This window comes from Arachis stenosperma, chromosome 7, assembly GCF_014773155.1.
Source record: "Arachis stenosperma cultivar V10309 chromosome 7, arast.V10309.gnm1.PFL2, whole genome shotgun sequence".
In the NCBI taxonomy this organism is placed as follows: domain Eukaryota; kingdom Viridiplantae; phylum Streptophyta; class Magnoliopsida; order Fabales; family Fabaceae; genus Arachis; species Arachis stenosperma.
The window spans coordinates 1,639,261-1,658,777 of record NC_080383.1 but is presented as its reverse complement, the minus strand read 5'-3'; the positions used below and the strand labels follow the sequence as shown (position 1 = coordinate 1,658,777).

General features: G+C 29.4%; 2 protein-coding genes across 2 annotated transcripts; both read right to left on the bottom strand.

Annotated features, from left to right (window-relative positions):
* Positions 1–1,634: 1,634 nt before the first annotated feature.
* LOC130942022 (desmethyl-deoxy-podophyllotoxin synthase-like) lies at positions 1,635–4,154 on the bottom strand. The gene is made up of 2 exons (XM_057870694.1): positions 3,213–4,154; positions 1,635–2,346 (listed from the first exon to the last, which is right to left on the bottom strand). Exons 1-2 carry the CDS (start codon positions 4,152–4,154, stop codon positions 1,708–1,710), a joined length of 1,581 nt encoding a protein of 526 aa, XP_057726677.1. The 3' UTR covers positions 1,635–1,707.
* A 9,495-nt stretch (positions 4,155–13,649) lies between these two features.
* LOC130941981 (uncharacterized) lies at positions 13,650–15,850 on the bottom strand. Its single transcript, XM_057870641.1, has 2 exons — positions 14,843–15,850; positions 13,650–14,007 (listed from the first exon to the last, which is right to left on the bottom strand). The coding sequence occupies exons 1-2, from the start codon at positions 15,618–15,620 to the stop codon at positions 13,838–13,840; spliced, it is 948 nt and encodes a 315-aa protein (XP_057726624.1). The 5' UTR covers positions 15,621–15,850; the 3' UTR covers positions 13,650–13,837.
* Between the last annotated feature and the right edge of the window lie 3,667 nt (positions 15,851–19,517).

Sequence of the window (19,517 nt, the reverse complement as noted above, 5' to 3'; positions counted from 1 at the left end):
GATCAGAAGAGAGACTTAAGTGTTTATAAAATGAATTGAAGTTCCAATTAGTAAGTGCTTATATATATAGAGTCGAGGAAATGGATCCTCTCCAGTTTTTTTAACACTTGACAGAATTTAATGTGATATCTTACATTTGATTCTATAAGTGGGATTAAAAATAAATAAGAGAGAGAAAGCAATGAATTGTTAGATTAAACTAGACACCATCGAGACCTATACAGGATTTATAAAAGGAGTAATAATGCTTTAGCAAGTGTCGGGTTGTGCATGCAGCAATCCATTAACCAATGATAGACCTTTAAATAGAATTTCAATCTGCAATAGATTAGTCTTTGACCTGTCGGATTAGAGGATATCATGGACAACTAAAAAAGTAAAGAAATATTTTATGTATATTTTTTTTTGTTTCACACCTTAAGTTAGTATATATTTAATTATTTATTGAATCATGTTAGGGAGTCAATGGAATAAGTATACAATGTATACTGTGGGCTAATTCTTTGGTCCAATAAGAAGAAGTAACTATCATTATCGTACAGGTTCAAATATCCAGGATAAAATACTACTAATTTATCAAACACAATACACCTATACTATCCAGAATAACCATCCGAATACCAGGGATAATAAACATCTGATATTCTACTGAATCGAACATCCAATTTAAAATACTTAAAATTATTCACCCAAATACACCTTTATTATTCTAAAATAACTATATATGAACAGCTTTAAATAAATATCCGATACTTTAATTTTAATTTAAAATTAACCCCATTATATACATTATACGAAACATGTATTAGCTCTCTATACTTCTTCATATTTTTTCTATTACGTATTTACCCAATTACCGTGTACTTTATTATATAGAAGACGACAGACGAATACAAATAATGATGATGATAGATAACGACAGTAGGTCTCCTTTATTTTTCGAAAATATTTGATAACCAAAAGAAAATTAGCCAAAAATAACCATAACTTACTTTATTTAGCATTCATTAATTGTTGTGATAACTAATGCATAAAGAAAGTGGCTTTTTTTTAATACAATTCTATTTTTTATTTTATTATTTCTATCTTCTTTATTTCAGTACTTTTTTTTGTATAAAATATCATTAGTGTAAATGTAAAAACAAATCAAATATTTTTTATTATATCTTATAGAAAATTTACCAATAACTCATTTTGATTTTATACATCATAACTGAACTGGTAGAGACAAATTAAAACAAAAAAAATGAACAAAATTCTTGTCGAACTCAAAGTTCGAAAGTAGTGCTACTTTAGTACTAAATTCCGCTAGATTAAATTATTTCATTATTTTAATTTTTAGTTTTTTTTTTTCCTTTAGGCCTAATACTCTATGGGTTCTTATAGGTCTCTATGTAGGTTAAGCCCAGGTTTCAAACTCGGTTAATTAATTGACTGGGTTTTCTTAAGGAGTTGGACTTTCAGTATAAAGTTAAGCCCAAAATCCAAATCATTTAACAAAGGCAAGTACAAATTATATTCTACCCACACGGTCTAAAATTCAAAAAATAAAAGAAAATAAGATACATAGAAAACATTACCATATCATCAATCAATAATAATATATATTTAAATCAAGTTTGTTAATCCGCTTAAATAAGTGTTAGGTGTTCGAATCTCGTCTTGGATATGCATCAATTGTTGGCCACAACTGGAGCTAAATTGTTATTAGTTATTATTACTACTATTCCATGGAATGGGAACTAAGATAAGATCATTCTTCCTTCTTACTGTGCTCCCAAAATATTCAGTCATATCCAATTCTCCTTCAATGTCTCCATTTTTTGGAACTTTCCAATCAAAATAATACAAAAGTTGTGCAACGCAAATTTCAATGCTTGAAACAGCGAAATATATGCCTGGACATATCCTCCTCCCAGCACCAAAGGGTATGAACTCAACATCAGAGCCTTTGTAATCAATGGAACATTCTAGAAACCTTTCGGGACGGAATCTCTCAGCATCTTCTTCGCCACCCCAATGATTAGGATCTCTTCCGATCGCCCATGCATTTACTATCACTTGGCTTCCAGCGGCTATGGTGTAGCCGTTGATCTCACATGTCTCTCTGCATTCTCTTGGAAGGAGTAAAGGAAATGGAGGGTGTAATCTCATTGTCTCTTTGATCACCGCTTTTAGATAAGGTAGTTTCTCAAGAGATGATGACGTTGATGAATATCCTTTGATGCCAAAAGCTTTTCTAACTTCTTCTTGAGCTCTTGCCATTGCTTCTGGATTCTTCATGAGCTCAGAAATCGTCCATTCTATCACTGCAGATGATGTTTCAATTCCGGCTCCAAATAGATCCTGATGAGGCATGTAAATTAAATGAGTGTTTTAAGTTTTATCATACATTAATAATGTTATTTCAACTCTAATTTAGGTGATTATATCGTGTTAGGAGTTGAAAATTCAGATACAGATGACTTCATATGAAGTGATAATTGAAGCTGTTAAATGATTTGACTTAATTGACTAAATTTTCATCTAACGGCTCTTAATTATCAACTTCACGTAAAGTGGACTGCATCTGAGTTTTTACTTGTATGTATACTTAATCCTTACTAATAAAAAACAATAACAACACTACTCTCAGAGGGAAAGAAATTTTGAGGTGACATGAAGACATTTAAATTTTCACTTACTAGACTATTTAACTTCTTATTGATTGCTGTTAGGTTTCATATACCTGCCACTCACCATTGAATATTAAATAACCAATTCCTTTAATAGCTAATAAGTTAAACAACTTTATGTGAATAGTAATATTAGAGAAATGCAGAGCATGCTTCTGGTGCAACATATCCACCTACTCCAACCTTCTGACTAGCTAATAATGCCTAAAACTCATTTACTCTATGGACCAAGAAACAACAATATAATTACTATAATGTTAGAGGAAATTTTTTTTTATTTAATTAATAAATATTAAATAAAATAAATTTAAACTGTTTTTTAGTTGATTCTCTCTCTGAGAATTTTTTTATTTTTCTTAATTTATGGTATGCTACTTATATGTAGACAAAATTATTCCGCTCTTATATATGCATGCATGAGAGTGATGTATATATTATATATGATAATCATGTCACAAATAATCCTAACTCCCAATAAAAGGATAAAAAATATGGAAATATCACAAACAAAAAATAAAGAACAAAATGTACACTTACAAAAATAATAGCTTTGACATTGTTGGTTGTCATAGGATACTCATAAGCTCCATGATCTTCCACAATATTTAGGAGAATAGAAAGAAGATCCACTTTGTCAGATTTTTCCTCATCATCCTCGTTATTTTTCATCCTTTTTATTTTATCTTTTATAATATTTTCAATTACGATATCAAATTGTTTATGCACTTTTTCCGCCTCATTCTTAACTCCACTTATACAATGGAGCCACGTGTGAGACGGAAAAAGACTAAACACAACAAAAACCCGTTCCACAATCTTTCCAAGACTCTTCAACAATGAAATGAATTCTTCTTGATACTTACACTTTTCTCCAAAAATTGCCCTAGCAGTGATTGCACTTGTCAAAGAAGCAACTTTCTCACTAAGATTAACACAAGATCCATTATTATCAGAAATCCATATTATCAAATTCATTACCTCTTCTTCCCTTATTGATTTGAATGAACTCACACGCTTAGGGCTAAGAAGTTCCATTGAGCATATTCTTCTTAGTTGCTTCCAATAGCCACCGTATCGCGCGGTGGCTATGTTGGTGGAACCATAGGTCAAGATATCTGCACCTAAATGTCTAGGTCTTTCGGCAAAGTTGATATCATGGGTTTTAAACACTTCTTTGGCAACTTCTGGAGAAGAAACCACCATGATTGATGCTTCACCGAGCTTAAGGTGCATGAGAGGACCATATTTTTTTGCTAAGTCTCTCATACAATGATGGGGTAGAGATTTTCCAACTAAGTGGTGTATGCTACCGATTAGAGGTAGTGTCCATGGCCCCGGAGGAAGCTTCTCTTTTTTATTGCTTGTGACTTTGGATTTCTTAGCTAACAATTTGAGAAGTTGTGATATGAAAAGGATGAAGATTATTAATGAAAATAGAAAGAAGGGTAAGGATGATGAGGAGTAGTGATGATGCTCCATGAAGAAATCAAATGTGTAGAGAAAGTGAGAGCTAAGTGATTATAAAATTAAGCTGGTGCTTCTATATATTTATAGAGCGGTCGAAACTCAGGTGGAGTCAATTTCACGTGAAATTGTTCGTTAGATAATTTGACTGATTTGACTAAATTTTTATCTAACGATTCTCAGATATCAATTTCACGTGAAGTCGACTTCATATGAGTTTTTTCCTTATAAAGTATGAAACGGATGCATGTATAAATATGATTTTTAAAAGGAATTATAATTTTTTATTAAATAAAAAATATTTTGTATATTTTTATATTTTTATTTCATACGTAATGTTAACATGTATTTTTGTTTACTATATATATATGATGCACTTTATTGTATCGAATAGAATGAATACAAATAATAAGATCTTTTAAAATAAATTAAAGGTTAATTCATAGGAAAATTTTACACGTATTAGTTTTTTGGAAAAATTTATTTATTTGAAATGAAATCATTTCAATTGAAGAAATAGACTCATAATAACATCTTTAAAACTTGAAAGTTAACCTAACTAATAATAATGATAATAAATGAAAATAGCTGTATACAACAACAACAATAATAAACCACATGGCTGCGTAGGTGTTATAATTTATATATTGCTTGTATAGATGCAGGATTCTTTGATTGACTTAGAAGTTAGAACCTCTTCCATACCATATTTTTCATGTTTCTTCAGTACAAAATATTTATACTATGCGTGTATATATATAATAATGCAGAAATGTTTGGTAACAAACAATAATTAGCTAAAATTAGCTAAAATTTTTTTATTTAACATAGGATTAAATGTTAAATAAAAAAAGTTTCAACTATTTTTTTTCCCTAATATTACCGATAAGAATATAATATAGATAGGTGCCTTCTGCTGTGCTCCCAAATCAAGGGGCAGGGTCCCATAATAACGACCGAAATAGATAAATATTAAGCGAATTCTCCCGTGCCTTTAGTTTGCTGCCGAAGTTGCCGAAAAATAAAAAATGGGTCCCAGCAGTTAATTTATTAACGGGATAGCGTTATTAGCCTTGTAGCAGATCGTTATTTTTGAATTTAAAAGTGGTAACTCTTCACAAAGAAAAGCGTCATCTAATAGAAAAAAGTAAATTAAAAAATTTAAGAGAAGAAATAATTAAATTATCAAAATTAATAGATCAAAAATTAATGATTTTAACTAATGTTAATTGTAATGACACCAAATTCTTAAAATCAATACAAAATAATTTTTCTCAAAATCTTTATTTTACTATAAGTTTTATTGAAAGATTTCAAAAACCAGAAAAAACTTATTTTTCACACGAAATTTCAAAAAAATGTTACCATGAAAATGATTCCCAACATCTTTATCATACTTTTAACCCACAATTAAATTCTATAGTAGATATGCTTGAAGAAATATTAGTATCCATAAAATTTCAAAAAAATAAGGAAAAAGAGAATCCCAAAGAAAAAAAGTGTCAAAATATAATCAACCTAACAGATTTAAAAGTAAAACCACCATTGAAATTATGAATATAGAAGAAAAATTAGAAGAAGTTACAATGCTTTTTAAACAATTAAAAATGGCTCAAGAAAATAATATTATGGAACATGGTTTTCAAATAGAAGAAGAATTAGTAAATTCTGAAAATATAGAAAATGAAGAACACATCCTAGATTATTCAAGTGACGAAGAACCAGCAATTCCAATACAAGTAAAAAATGAAGCTGGAACATCTAAGGATAATCAATCTCAATTTAAATGGGAAACAGGTTTTGATAATTATGCTTTTAAAAAAGGATTTATAAATAAAGATTCAAAATATACAAAAATACCATCAAAATACGTTCCTAAAATCCAGGAAATGGAAGGAGAAATAATGCTTGACTTAGATTGTAAAAAGAATGAAAATTTTTTTTTCGAAAATTGGTTAAATTCCTTTTTATTAGAAGCCTTTACTAATCCAAAACTTAGTGAATTGTCTGGAAGAGATATTTGGAATTACATAGGTTTCATACTAAAGGAACTATAAGAGATTATATGACATCAATAGAAAACCAAATAATAGAAGAATTAGCAACAAAAACAACAGCTTATGATAAGATATTATATATAATGATGATTCTATATAAAGAATTTTTTGGAAAAAATATTATAGATCATAGATAAGAAGTTTATAATAAAGAATATCAAGAAGCAAAAAACCATTTAGCTAATATTCAGATATATGATCTATGTAATGTGGGGTCTTATATATGTGAATATAGAATACATTATTACAAATTAAAAGAAGAAGATAAAAATCATTATTTTAGTATGTATATAACAAAACTTCCATATCCTGCTAATGAATTTATAATGGGAAGATTTATAAGAGAAATAAATAAAGGGACAATTGAAAATAATTTTGGTGGAGCAACCTCTGCAATAAGAGAGGAAATAAAAGAACGTTGTATGCAAGAAGCAACTCAAAAAAGATTTGCAAATATAATTAGAATTTGCTGTCAGGATAATGAAGAGATATCCCAAAAATATGGGTTTTATAAAAATTTTCAAAGAAAAAGAAAATACCAATTTAGAAAAAGAAAATACTATCCAAACTGGAGAAAAAAGAGATATTTTAGAAAAAGAAATAACAATAAAAACAAAAGACAAAAAAGTGACTATTGCCCGAATAAAAAAGAAAATTCTAAGTGTTGGTATTGCCAAGAAGAAGGACACTATGCAAATGAATGTCCGAAAAAGAAGGATAAAAAGGATCTTACTAAACAAATAGAAATTGCTAAGTCTTGTTTCATGGAACCTTTAGAGGAATCTGATGATAACCTAGACTATATTTTTGAATATGTCTCAAAAACAGACTCAGAGACTGAGTAATAATGTCACATTTATTACTATAAAAATAACAGAAAAGTTTATAAATGCTTTTATAGATTCTGGAGCAACACAATGCTTTGCTAGTTCAAATATAAAACTTGATTGGAAAAAATTAAAGAAACCATTAAGAGTTAGAATAGCTGACAAATCAATACATAAAATTGACCAAAAAGCAGAGATGGCTGAAATTTTTATTCAAAATTATAAGTTCATTGTTCCATCTATATATATGTTAGATTCTGGAATGGATTTTATCATAGGAAATAACTTTTTAAAGGTATATCATCCATTCATTCAAGAATTAACATATATAGTTTTAAAAGCTCCACACGATTCTTCAGTAAATCAAAAATCAAAACGTATAAAAATACCAACTACTACTATAGATAAGATCCTAAAATTTAAAATATTTTCTATATTAGAGACATGTTATTTAAATTTATACTTTCAGATAAATATTCCAAAAAACAATCTTGAAATAAAGATAGAAGAACTTTTGGATGAAATTTGTGCTAAAAATCCTTTAGATATTAAAAATACAAATAACGAATTAGTAAGCATTAAATTAAAAGATCCTACAAAAGAGATAAATGTTCCAAATAAAATTTCTTATTCCGCAAGAGATAGAGAAGAGTTCTCATTAGAATGTAGAGATCTTTTGGAAAAAAGAATTATAAGATTAAGTAAAAGTCCTCATGTGGCTCCAGCCTTTTATGTCGAAAACAATAATGAAATTAAAAGGGAAAAACGAAGAATGGTTATTAATTATAAGAAGATGAATGAAGTAACTATTGGTGATGCTCATAAACTTTCAAGAAAAGATTCTATTTTAGAAAAAATCAAATGAGCAACTTGGTTTTCATCTCTTGATGCAAAATCAGGATATTGGCAACTTCGTTTAGACGAAGAAACAAATAAATTAACTGCTTTTACTTGCCCAACAAAGGAATCAACAAGTGTGTTGCTCTATGAATGGAATGTATTACCATTCGGATTAAAACAAGCCCCAGGTATTTATCAAAAATTTATGGAAGAAAATCTAAAAGAGTTAAATGAATTTGTTTTAGTGTACATTGATGATATACTAATTTTTACAAAACAGGATAAGGAAGATCATCTTCAAAAATTATTAATAGTTTTAGAAAGATGCAAAGAAAAAGGATTAGTTCTTAGCAAAAAGAAAGCAAGAATAGCAAAACAAGAAGTAGAGTTTCTTGGATTAATTCTATCTACTCAATGTAAGCTAAAATTTCAACCAAATGTTCTAGAAAAGGTAAATTTATTTCCTAATAAAATAGAAGATAGAAAACAATTACAAAGATTTTTAGGGTGTATAAATTATATTTCCGATCAAGGATTTTTAAAGAATATAACAGAATACACTAAAAGCTTATTTTCAAAAATAAGTACTAAAAAGGAATGGAAATGGGATGAAAAAGATAGTATGCGAATTCAAAGAATTAAAGAACTTTGTGAAAAATTTCCAGAACTTTATATTCTAGAAGAAAATGACTACTTAATAGTAGAAACAGATGCTTCAGACATAACCTGGTCAGGATGTCTAAAAGCTAAGAAAACTATAAAAAGTTTGGAACAAGAAAAAGAATCACTAGATTCTAAATATTCCCCAAAGGAATTACTTTGCAGGTATATTTCGGGAACTTTTACTCCAACAGAACAGAGATATACCACTCATGAAAAGGAAACTCTATCAGCAATTAAATCTCTTAAGAAATGGAAAATTGATTTACTACCCAGAGAATTTACGTTAAGGACAGATTCAAGTTACCTAACAGGTTTCATACGATATAATTTAAAAGTTGATTATAATCATGGACGATTGGTAAGATAGCAATTATTTTTGTTACAATATCCAATAAAAATTGAATATATTAAGGGTGACAAAAATGTTATTGCAGATACATTAACAAGAGAATGGAGTTCGTCTACAACGCATTAGATCAAGAAATTCAAAAATATGAGCAAGAACTCAAAAAATGCAAGCATTGCCAGCAAATAAGGACACAGATCCAATCCCTCAAGAAGGCTATTGAAGCGATGAAATCAACACAACAAGCAAAACCATCAGAGTTCAGCCAGTTAAGCATGGTAGACAAACCAGGTGAAGAAAAAATTTCAGAAAATAAAACAATTGCTGAAATTATTAAAAAATCCACACAAGACAAAAAATATTATGTGATTTATAATGGCCCCATGAAAGGAGTATATGATGCCTGAGAAAAAGCAGCACCATTCACGCATCAATCAAAAATAGTTCATAAAGGAGGATTTTCAACACTAGAAGAGGCAAAGGAATCCTTCAGGGAATATGAAGTTCTTCATCCAGAACAAACTCTAAAAAGAGCAGATAAAGCTCCGATTCAAGCCCAGAGAACAGGAATAATAAGAAATATTCCTACAAGAACTGAAATCAAGGAAAAGAAAAGGGTCTGTAGATCAAATCTCAGAGAAACCCTTAACATAGTCCTAAATTGGACTGAAGAAAAAAGGGCAATTTTGGGATATTATCCTATTGCCAAAGAATAGCTGACAAAGCTGATTATATTTCCAGATGCTTCCCCATCGGACACATATCAGTTTTTTCAGTATGGATTAATTGATACAATTTTAATTTTTAATGATCTAAAAATTATTAGTGAGTTTCCTGCAGGATTCATTGATGCAGTAAAGAAATTTAAAAATATGATTGACAATGTAAATCCAAGGGATATATCCGTAAAATTTACGAATAGTCAACCTATTTTTAATGAAGAAGAAGAATGCTTGATTCCAGCACATCAAGTAATATTCATGTCTGTCTTCCCAGAAAATTTTTAACCAATTGATCAAGTTCAAGATTTAACAATCTACAGTCATGAAGGTAGACTAGCCAGCACACTAGCAAGGGTCTTCGAAAGAACTCAAAAGATAACAAGAGAATCTCACACAAGAATCAATTATAAAAGCAGAAATACTCTGCTTGTGTCCAGTAAAAGAAATGAAATTGAAGAAAGAGAGATGAGACTCTTGGTAGAGTTTGAATCTACATTCTACAATCTATCCGGACTCTTAGAAAAGCTCCCTGAAGGGATAAAAAAGAATCTCTGCTATTTGATAAAAAAACAGAGAAGACCACAAATGCCAGTTGTGTGTCTCAGAAATATCTGAGGAAAGCAATAATGAAATGGGATCCACCCACATGATAAAAGAAGAAGACAGCGCATCCACCCACATAAAAGAAGAGGACAGCGCATCTGAAGCATCCCTCGACATTATTGCATAATGACATAAGCGCTTAGGTCATAGAGCACCAACAATGTAGCTGGTGCAAGATAATAAACAATGACGTAAGCAATGACGTCATAAGAAGGGTAAGAATGTGAATTGTCCATCAGACCCAACCATTATAAATAGATTGTTTAGGCAATTGTAGAAGGGGCAGAAAACAGAAAGCAGAAGGCTAAGAGTACTCATATGCTAGGAGAGCAAGGAGGAAGCTACCGAGGCGATTCTGTAGTCTGACAAAAGAATTCTCTTAAGAAAAAATAGTTTTAAACTCCCCTCTGGAGTTAATATGTATCATCTCCCCTCTGAAGATAAAAACATCTTATGTAAAATATACTAAATAAAGGAAATTTTTCTCCAGAGAGGTACGCCTTTATCCTAATCTCTTAGTTATGAATTATTTAGAAAGCTTAGAATTAACGGAAGAATCTGATTATTATAGATTATCTGCCTTATTGGATAATGAAAAACAGGCTGTTCTAAAAACAGAATTAAATCTCAAATCAAATGAAAATTTTAATAAACAAAATCTTTTAAAAGAAGTTTTTAATAGAAAAAATATAATATACTATGGAAAAATTCAACTTGAAGCCCCTATAAAGATAAAATCCGCCAATGGAGAACTTGAAATAGCTTTGATAAATGATGAAGAATTGAGTAAACAAATTGAGAAAATTAATGATCAACAAAAAAAATCTAAAATTGGATGGATTCATATTAGTACTATACAAGTCTTAATCAAATCTACATATATGAAAGGAATTAATTCACCAATAAGTTTAGCAATCTGTGATAAAAGAATTACTGATGACCCAATAGATCAAATAATTGGAATTGTTCATGGAAACTTGGCAAACGTAAATGTTAAATTCAATGCCCATCTTGGATACACTATACCTTTATCAACTGAAAATCTTGGAAGATCTATAAGTTTAGCTTATAAATTTTACAGAAAGAATCTAATGGAACAAGATGATGAACCATTTTCAATTACATATGCAATAAATTATGCCTTAACAAATAGTCATCATAGTATAATATTTAAAAACAGAGAAAGAATTTACGTTGATGAATTATTTCAGAAAATTGTAAAAACAAAAATACCAAAATATAAAGCTATTGAAAACCCAGTTCTATTATTAAAAGAACCATAAGGAAAATTAGTTTCATCGAATTTTCAAATAAGAGAATCTAAAATTAATAGCCCTTTAAGTTTATCTAAGTTGAAAATTAAAGAAGAAAATTCTGAAATAAAAGAACTAACAAAAAAGGTCGAAAAATTAAATGAAACCCTAAACACTATATTATGACAATAAATAAAGAAGAAATATATGTAACTTATCAAGACAAGAAACAAGAGCTATTTGAAAGAGAAAATCGTTTGAATTATTTACAGTTTTCTGAAATAAATCAAAGAGCATTTGAAGCCCTAAAAGTAATCTATAATAAGTTGAAAAGAGAAGTGGAAGAGCTAGAGAAATTAATAGAATCTCTAGAAAATAGTGATGAATCAATGATAGAGTTTGCAGAAATTTTAAAAATAAATAATGAAGCATAAAAAGATTGAAAAACCAGAAAATAAAATAAAAAGAAATAGGACGAGAAAATTAAAAGGTAAAATAAAGGAGTATAAAAGGGAATTAAATAATCTTCAGATTGAAATTGATCTTATAATAAAAAGGATAGAATTAAGAATAAATATAAACAAGTTGGAATTAAACTTAAAAAAATTATAAATGCCTGGAACACCATATTATGACTTAAAAGAATTAAAGCTGTTGAAAGAAAAAATGGAGAATGAAATTGAAAAATTAAACAGATATTTAGAAACAGGAGAAAGTGTAGAAACAAAAGAAGTTATTGAGGATTTGAGAAATTATATTAAAGAAAAAGACAAACAGATAAAAGAATTTATATACAATAATCTATGCAAAAAAGAATATTATAAACTAAAACAAGATTGAAAAGTTATAAATCAAAATTATAAATATATCAAAGACTAGTAATAAAATTGGTATCAGAGCCAAGTTAACGATTTAGGGTAACACTTTCTCTTTAAGCAACATTTTTATCAATACGCTTTTAAATTAAAAAAAAAACCACAAAAAATTAACGCCGTTTATAAATTCTACAAAATTTACTATTACCCTAACAATTTTGTATCCACTTGTCAATATTATAATCTCTTCGACAATATTTCGGCAAAAATAATTAGGTACCGAAGAACGCACCTAATATTATTAGGTACTCTAAATGCACATGTTATCTTTGGTGATAGATAAGTGTTAATTGGTCAATAACATACAACTTGGATTTCGGTTAAACAAACGTGAGGTATTTAAATCTCGTATTATAAACGCAGTAATTTATTATTCTTAATAAAATTCTAATTAATTTATCAAATTGGAGATTAATACTTGTCGAATTGAAGATTAAGGATCAGTTTAGATAAATAACTTAATTATTTTTTTTTAAAAAAAAATTTAAACAATAAATAGCTATATTAAAAGTAACTTATAAATAAGTTATTTTGTATTTGGATTTTTTTGTTCTAAAAGTACTTATTTTATAAAAATATGATAAAAAATAGTAATATTACGAAAGAAATCATTTTTTTTAATTTCTCTATAAACTCCTAAATTACTTTTTAAAAAACTATAATTTAATTTTAAAAATTGCACTAAATATTAATACTACTACTTTTCATAAGTCAAAAACTAAAAAAATTTTATTTTTAAAACTTTCCAAACATACCCTAAATGGATCGGTGGATCGCCAAAACCGATAAATTTTGTTATTATTATTATTATTTGTTTTTGGTCCTACACCACTTTCACACACTCCTTACTATGGGTTCTTATATTTCACTGCCATGGTTAGGCCCATGTTCCAAATCCGGTTAATTACTTGAATGGATCCTTAAGGAGTTGGGCTTCCAATACAAATTTCAGTGCAAATCATTCAACCTAACAAAATTAAGCACAAATTTGTATGCAGCTAAGGCCAAATTGAGATTACGCATTAGCATACTTTTTAATATGCTGCACTGGGTTTGAAGTTGAACCTTGGCAATACCAAGTGGTGGATAAGAACCCTTAAAAATATTGGATGTATGAGTGGGGAAATGGATCCTCTCCAGTTTTTTCAACACTTGATAAAATACAGTGCAATCTCTCACCTTTGATTTTAATAGTTTGTGAGTTTGTGATATAATGCTTAGGATTGGGAGCGGAAGGTCTAAAATTCAGAAAATGAAAGAGAAATAACATACAAAACATTACCATATCAACCAATACTATATACATTATACAATGAGTGCTAACATTTTCAAGACTAAGAACTAACATAAACTTCCATGTATTAGACTACAGAGAGCAATCTGCACATCATTGTTTTCAATCCATGAAAGGAGAAGTTAGAAGTTTAGAACCATTTTTGACTTGAATGTGTATAGGAATTATACCTTAGTCCTTAGAAAGGAGTCTAATAATGCAGGACCTATGTACCTGAGTTAACCAAAACTACCACTCCTACTGTCAGAACAAGATTGTGAGAATGGGAACTTTCTTTTGCGTGACTCAGTAGTTTTTGCTTGTGTTACTCGTGAAATAGGGATATTATCATCATCATGGTCGCTGTCACTGATCTCAATGATATTTTGCAATTTGGATCCTACCTCAGCTGCATCAAAGATATGGAAATTGAAGAATTCTAGATTGGAGAACCGAATGAAATATATACCTATAGTTATTGCAACATTTTTTAGGTAAAACTAATCTCAAGCATTTCATGTAATTGAAAGTCTATGGTATAAGAATAATGCATTCAACAAGTTTGGATAACATATACAATAGGAAACTCTCTGATCTTGCTTGTATAAATTGATCAATTTGCTTATCTACTCAACAATGGTAAAGAAAATTTCAACAATAGTATTTTAGAATTTTCTGATACTCACAAATCTCATGTAATTAAGATTTTCCTAATCAAGACAAGAAGTGAACATCAAAGAGAGTAAATTGGAACAATATTCTATTTACATAGCACAAATAATCAACATTATCCTATTCACATAATTTTGTTTGGTAAACTTGGTAGTTATGAACTTAATACTTGTGGAAGCACCAACCTGATAAACTTCAATAAGCACTATGACAATTTGATTTCAAAGTAAATTGAATTCTGTATTGAATTTATGTTGTCAATTTGTGTCATATAGTAAAATCACTAGAAGAAATTTCCCCATTCTTTCAAAAGTTATTTAAAATATATATAAAAGGGAACATGTTCTGTTAATGCAGCTTCCAAAATACTAGTTCAATGTGTTGAGACTAATATATTGCTCTTAAGACTCGATCAAACATAATCATGACCTACACACCTAAAAACCTGACAAAATTATGTAATTAATGCAAAGATCACTATAAAGTAATATTTTCAGAGTACTACCAATAAAAAAAAATGGACATTACTAATTGATTTAGTCATAAGAGAATTTGAAGTAGAATTTCAATACCAGCTGCAGCACCATAAGATTGATGAAAATCTTTGTGTTGCAAAGGTAGAGAACCATCATTAACTTCATCATTGAAATCCTTCACTTCTTCTTTGACTTTAAAAGAAAAACCAGGATCATCAGCTTCATTAATATCATGCTCTCCATCAAAAGAAGCATTACTCATCAAAAGCTTTGTACTTTCCTCCAATTTCACAACCCTATCAAGCAATTCCAAAAACTTACAATCAGCCTTCAATTTCTCGTCCACCAACTTCCCATTCTCATCTTTCAACTCAGCAATGGTATCCAAATTATTCTTCTTTTCAGCCTCTAACTCGGCCACTTTCTTCCTTAATTCATCAACAGCATTGCCATCAACCTCACATTTCTTCTTCAACTCCAACAACTTAAGATTCTCGCACTCTAACTCTTTGTTCTTCTTCCTCAAATTCTCAATAGTTGCCTTGTCCAACCCACTTTCCTTCACTCCTTTAAACAACGTCTCATAAAGCCCCTGTACCTTCTCACACTGTTGCTCTTTCTTCTTCAATTTATCCTCAGCATCAATCCTTGCTAGACTCTGAAGCTGAAACTTCTCTTCAAGTTGACCAGCCTTGGTTTTAAGTTTTTCCTCTCTTTCTACCAAAACCTCTTCAACTCTGTCATAATCCTCTTTTTGCCACTTAACTCGAAGAATTTGAATGAGCTCAGGAATGCTCATCGTCTCCAAGCTTTTGTTACTGGTTGATGAGAGAATGGGGGGTGACCCAGGTTCGGTTTTTGGTTGAATTGACATAACAAGGGCAAAAAATTCGAACTTTGGAGAAAAAGGAAAGTGGGTTTCGAAAAAGTTATTGCCTTTTCGGTTTCTGAAGCTGAAAAAATTGGAGCAATGTCACTGTGAACGAGGAACAGAGGAAGATGAAGAGAAGAAGCATGCTTTTCTTCTTTTGTAACAGTGAATAGTGAAATTGTAACCGGTCTGCACTTTGAAACTTGGAAGGGAAGTGTATGAAAATTGATGTTTGATTGTTTGGGAACTCCAGAAGACATTTCTGTAATTAAATGCAAGGAGGGTAGAGTTGGAACTACAATGCAAAATGAAGTAGTATAAGAAAATTTAGAAAAATTCTTATATACACTCTAGATAGTAGATGTCAAAGAAATTTCTTTTCTCTAGGTTAATTTATTATCATAAAATAATTAAAGAAAAAGAGATAAAAAAAATTGAATGAATTGTTGTTAAACAATAAATAGTAGATGATAGAATCTCTCAAAAATTGAATGAATTTCTATTGTTTAGAATTTAGATTGAAAAAATAAAAAGGATGGTCAATGATAATATTAAAAAAATTTATACTCTCTGTAACGTATAGTACTTTTTTTTGTACGAAAAATATTTGGTAACTAAAAAAAATTAGTTAAAAATAATTATAATTTATTTTATTTAATATTTATTAATTATTTAAATGTTAAATAAGACAAGTTCTGATAATTTTTTTGTCTTCCTAATATTACTCTTTTTTTTAAATATGTTCAATATTTATAACTAACTAAAGATTAGATTAAACTCCTAACTTAATACATAGTTACAAAAATAGATTCACTATCATAAAATAAAATGAAATATGAATATATATACTAGTAAAATTTACATTCAAAACTTTAATTCTACTTAATCAATTTTAAATACTTAAAACTTTCTAAACAACATTTTTTATACTAGTTATCTATATAGTCAATCACAGCATTTTTATTCGTATTCAACTCTAATAATTCAGCAACAGATAACAACGTAAAAGGCAACATATTATGGTGATGTCCTCTTTTATTAACTATTCGAGTTTTATCCATATTAAATTTTATTGGGAGTGGATCTTTTTTTAGAAAAAAAAAATTTGATGGTATTAATTATAATTTTTTATTTTTTATTTTTTTATATTTAATTTTAGTTTTACTTATAAAATTAATAATAAAAGATGATACTATATTTCTCTAAATATTAAAAAAAAAATTGAAAAGAATCCATTTTCAATTTTATTAACTACTTGAGTTTTATCTCATTAAATGTTATTAGAAAAAATTTTAATGAAGATTTTGATTCTCTAAAATTTTAATTTTATTTTAAAAAATAAAATGTGATCTTTTATCCTTTTAACAAGATACATCTACCGCATCTTAATCTCAAAGGTCCTCTATTAAATAATTTTTTTATATTTTTTGTTTTTTTTATATTTTATTTTCATGTCTCGTCAATGTTAGAAAGTAGAAACACAATCTGACCTAAGCCAAAACAAAATCCATGCTAATCCACATCCACATTATATACGCTATTTCAATCCTCAGTAATTACTACTAATCATACCTATTCAATCCTGCAATTTTAAGAACAACACATTCATTACTTTATCTTTTATAATATTTATACTTATCTATAGATATCTGCAGAAGTAAATCACCATTTATTTTTCTATATTTTTCTTCTGGTCATATATATCTTTTAATTGGGCAAAACTCATACCGACCTATAAATCGAAATAACACCTTTTTTCCCACAACATATTTTAAAATAACAAAACAATTATCATGCAAACAATCAAAATGTGAAAACATTCTTCAATTATGTTCATCTAAAACACTTCAAATATTGAAAACTGTTCCCAAAATAGCAGACATGTTATATCTGACCTGGTTAAACTAAGACCATAAGTCTACCAAAGTATTACAATCAAAACCCATCCAATACCATATATTTAAACAGAGACAAAAAATACATTCTTTCACATAGAAGTATAGAACAAACATCAAAAGACTACCACATCTTTACTCTCACTCTCTTGATCCTGATCATCATCAACCAGCTGACCATTAATCACCACCATGCATGGATCCATGACAGCAGGGTTCGTTTGGAAACACTCCAAAAGCTATTTTTTTTTTTTTTTTTGACTTATAAAAAGTTGTTATTAATAAAATCCTTATATTCAGTCAGTTTGACCCTAAACCTCGCCTGCTCCCTGGTTTCTGATCCATGGTTGTCCTTGTCAGTCTCCAAACTCTTCTTCTCCATCGTCAACTCCATCACTTTTGTCTGCAAATCGACTTTATCTTCTTCTAATTTTTTCTCCTTTTCCTCTAATAGTAACATCTTCTCCGTCAAACCTTTCATTTTTTCATCTTTCAATTCTATCTGTTCTAAAGCAACCCGGAGTTTCTTCTCTTTTTCTAGATTCTCCTGCATAAGTTTTTCCATACTTTTCTTGTCAAAAGTAGCACTTGCATGTTTCAATTCTTGAGTTCGACCAATAGATAACAATCGACCTCCAATAACCTACAAAAAAAAAATATCAATTGCCTTTATAGTCTCATTAAAACGTAATAAATAATTTAATACATTATAAACAAAACTTACCTGTAAGTATTGAGCTATACCAACATCATCCACTTCATGAACTAATTTTACATCAGTAGAACATTGTCCATACTCATCAGCCATTAACATAAAAGGAAAGTGTTCACTCCACATGGATAAAGGATCAATATTTCTCTTGTACCCATGAAGTTCTTTTTGATTTTTGATAAATTTTTCTATCTCTCCCAAACCAATCTTTTTTCCCGCAACTTTAAAGTTGATCAGATCTACAGTTTTATCCTTCTGAGTATCAATCTCCGCTCTTTTTCTTTTCAAGCTAAAATTTTTCTTGCGAGCAATAGGCTGATCCTCTATTATCTCATCATTCAACTCGGTAATGGTATCCAAATTATTCTTCTTTTCAGCCTCTAACTCAGCCACTTTCTTCCTTAATTCATCAACAGCATTGACATCAACTTCACATTTCTTCTTCAACTCCAACAACTTACGATTCTCGCACTCTAACTCCTTGTTCTTCTTCCTCAAGTTCTCAATGGTTTCCTTGTCCAACCCACTTTCCTTCACTTCCTTAAACAACGTCTCATAAAGCCCTTGTACCTTCTCAGCATCAATCGCAGCTAGACTCTGAACCTGAAACTTCTCTTCAAGTTGACCAACCTTGGTTTTAAGTTTTTCCTCTCTTGCTACCAAAACCTTTTCAACTCTGTCATAATCCTCCTTTTGCCACTTAACTCGAAGAATTTGAATGAGCTCAGGAATGCTCATCGTCTCCAAGCTTTTGTTACTGGTTGATGAGAGAATGGGGGATGACCCAGGTTCGGTTTTTGGTTGAATTGACATGATAAGGGCAAAAGATTCGAACTTTGAAGAAAACGGGAAATGGGGTTCGAAAAAGTTATTGCCTTTTCTTTGTCTGGAGCTGAAAAAATGGGAGAAATGTCACTGTGAATGACGAACAGAGGAAGATGAAGAGAAGAAGCATGCTTTTCTTCTTTTGTAAGAGTGAATAGTGAAGTTGTTACCGTTTGCACTTTGAAACTTGGAAGGGCAGTGTATGAAAATTAATGTTTGATTTTTTGGGAACTCAGAAGACATTTCTGTAATTAAATGCAAGGAGGGTAGAGTTGGAACTACAATGCAAAATATTATCATAAAATAATATTTTTCCTCTACGTTAATTTATTATCATAAAATAATTAAAGGAAAAGAAATTAAAAAAATGAATGAATTGTTGTTAAACAATAGAAGATAGAGAATCTCTGAAAAGGTTGAATGAGTTTCCATGGTTTAGAATTTAGATTTAAAAAAAAATGCGGGTGG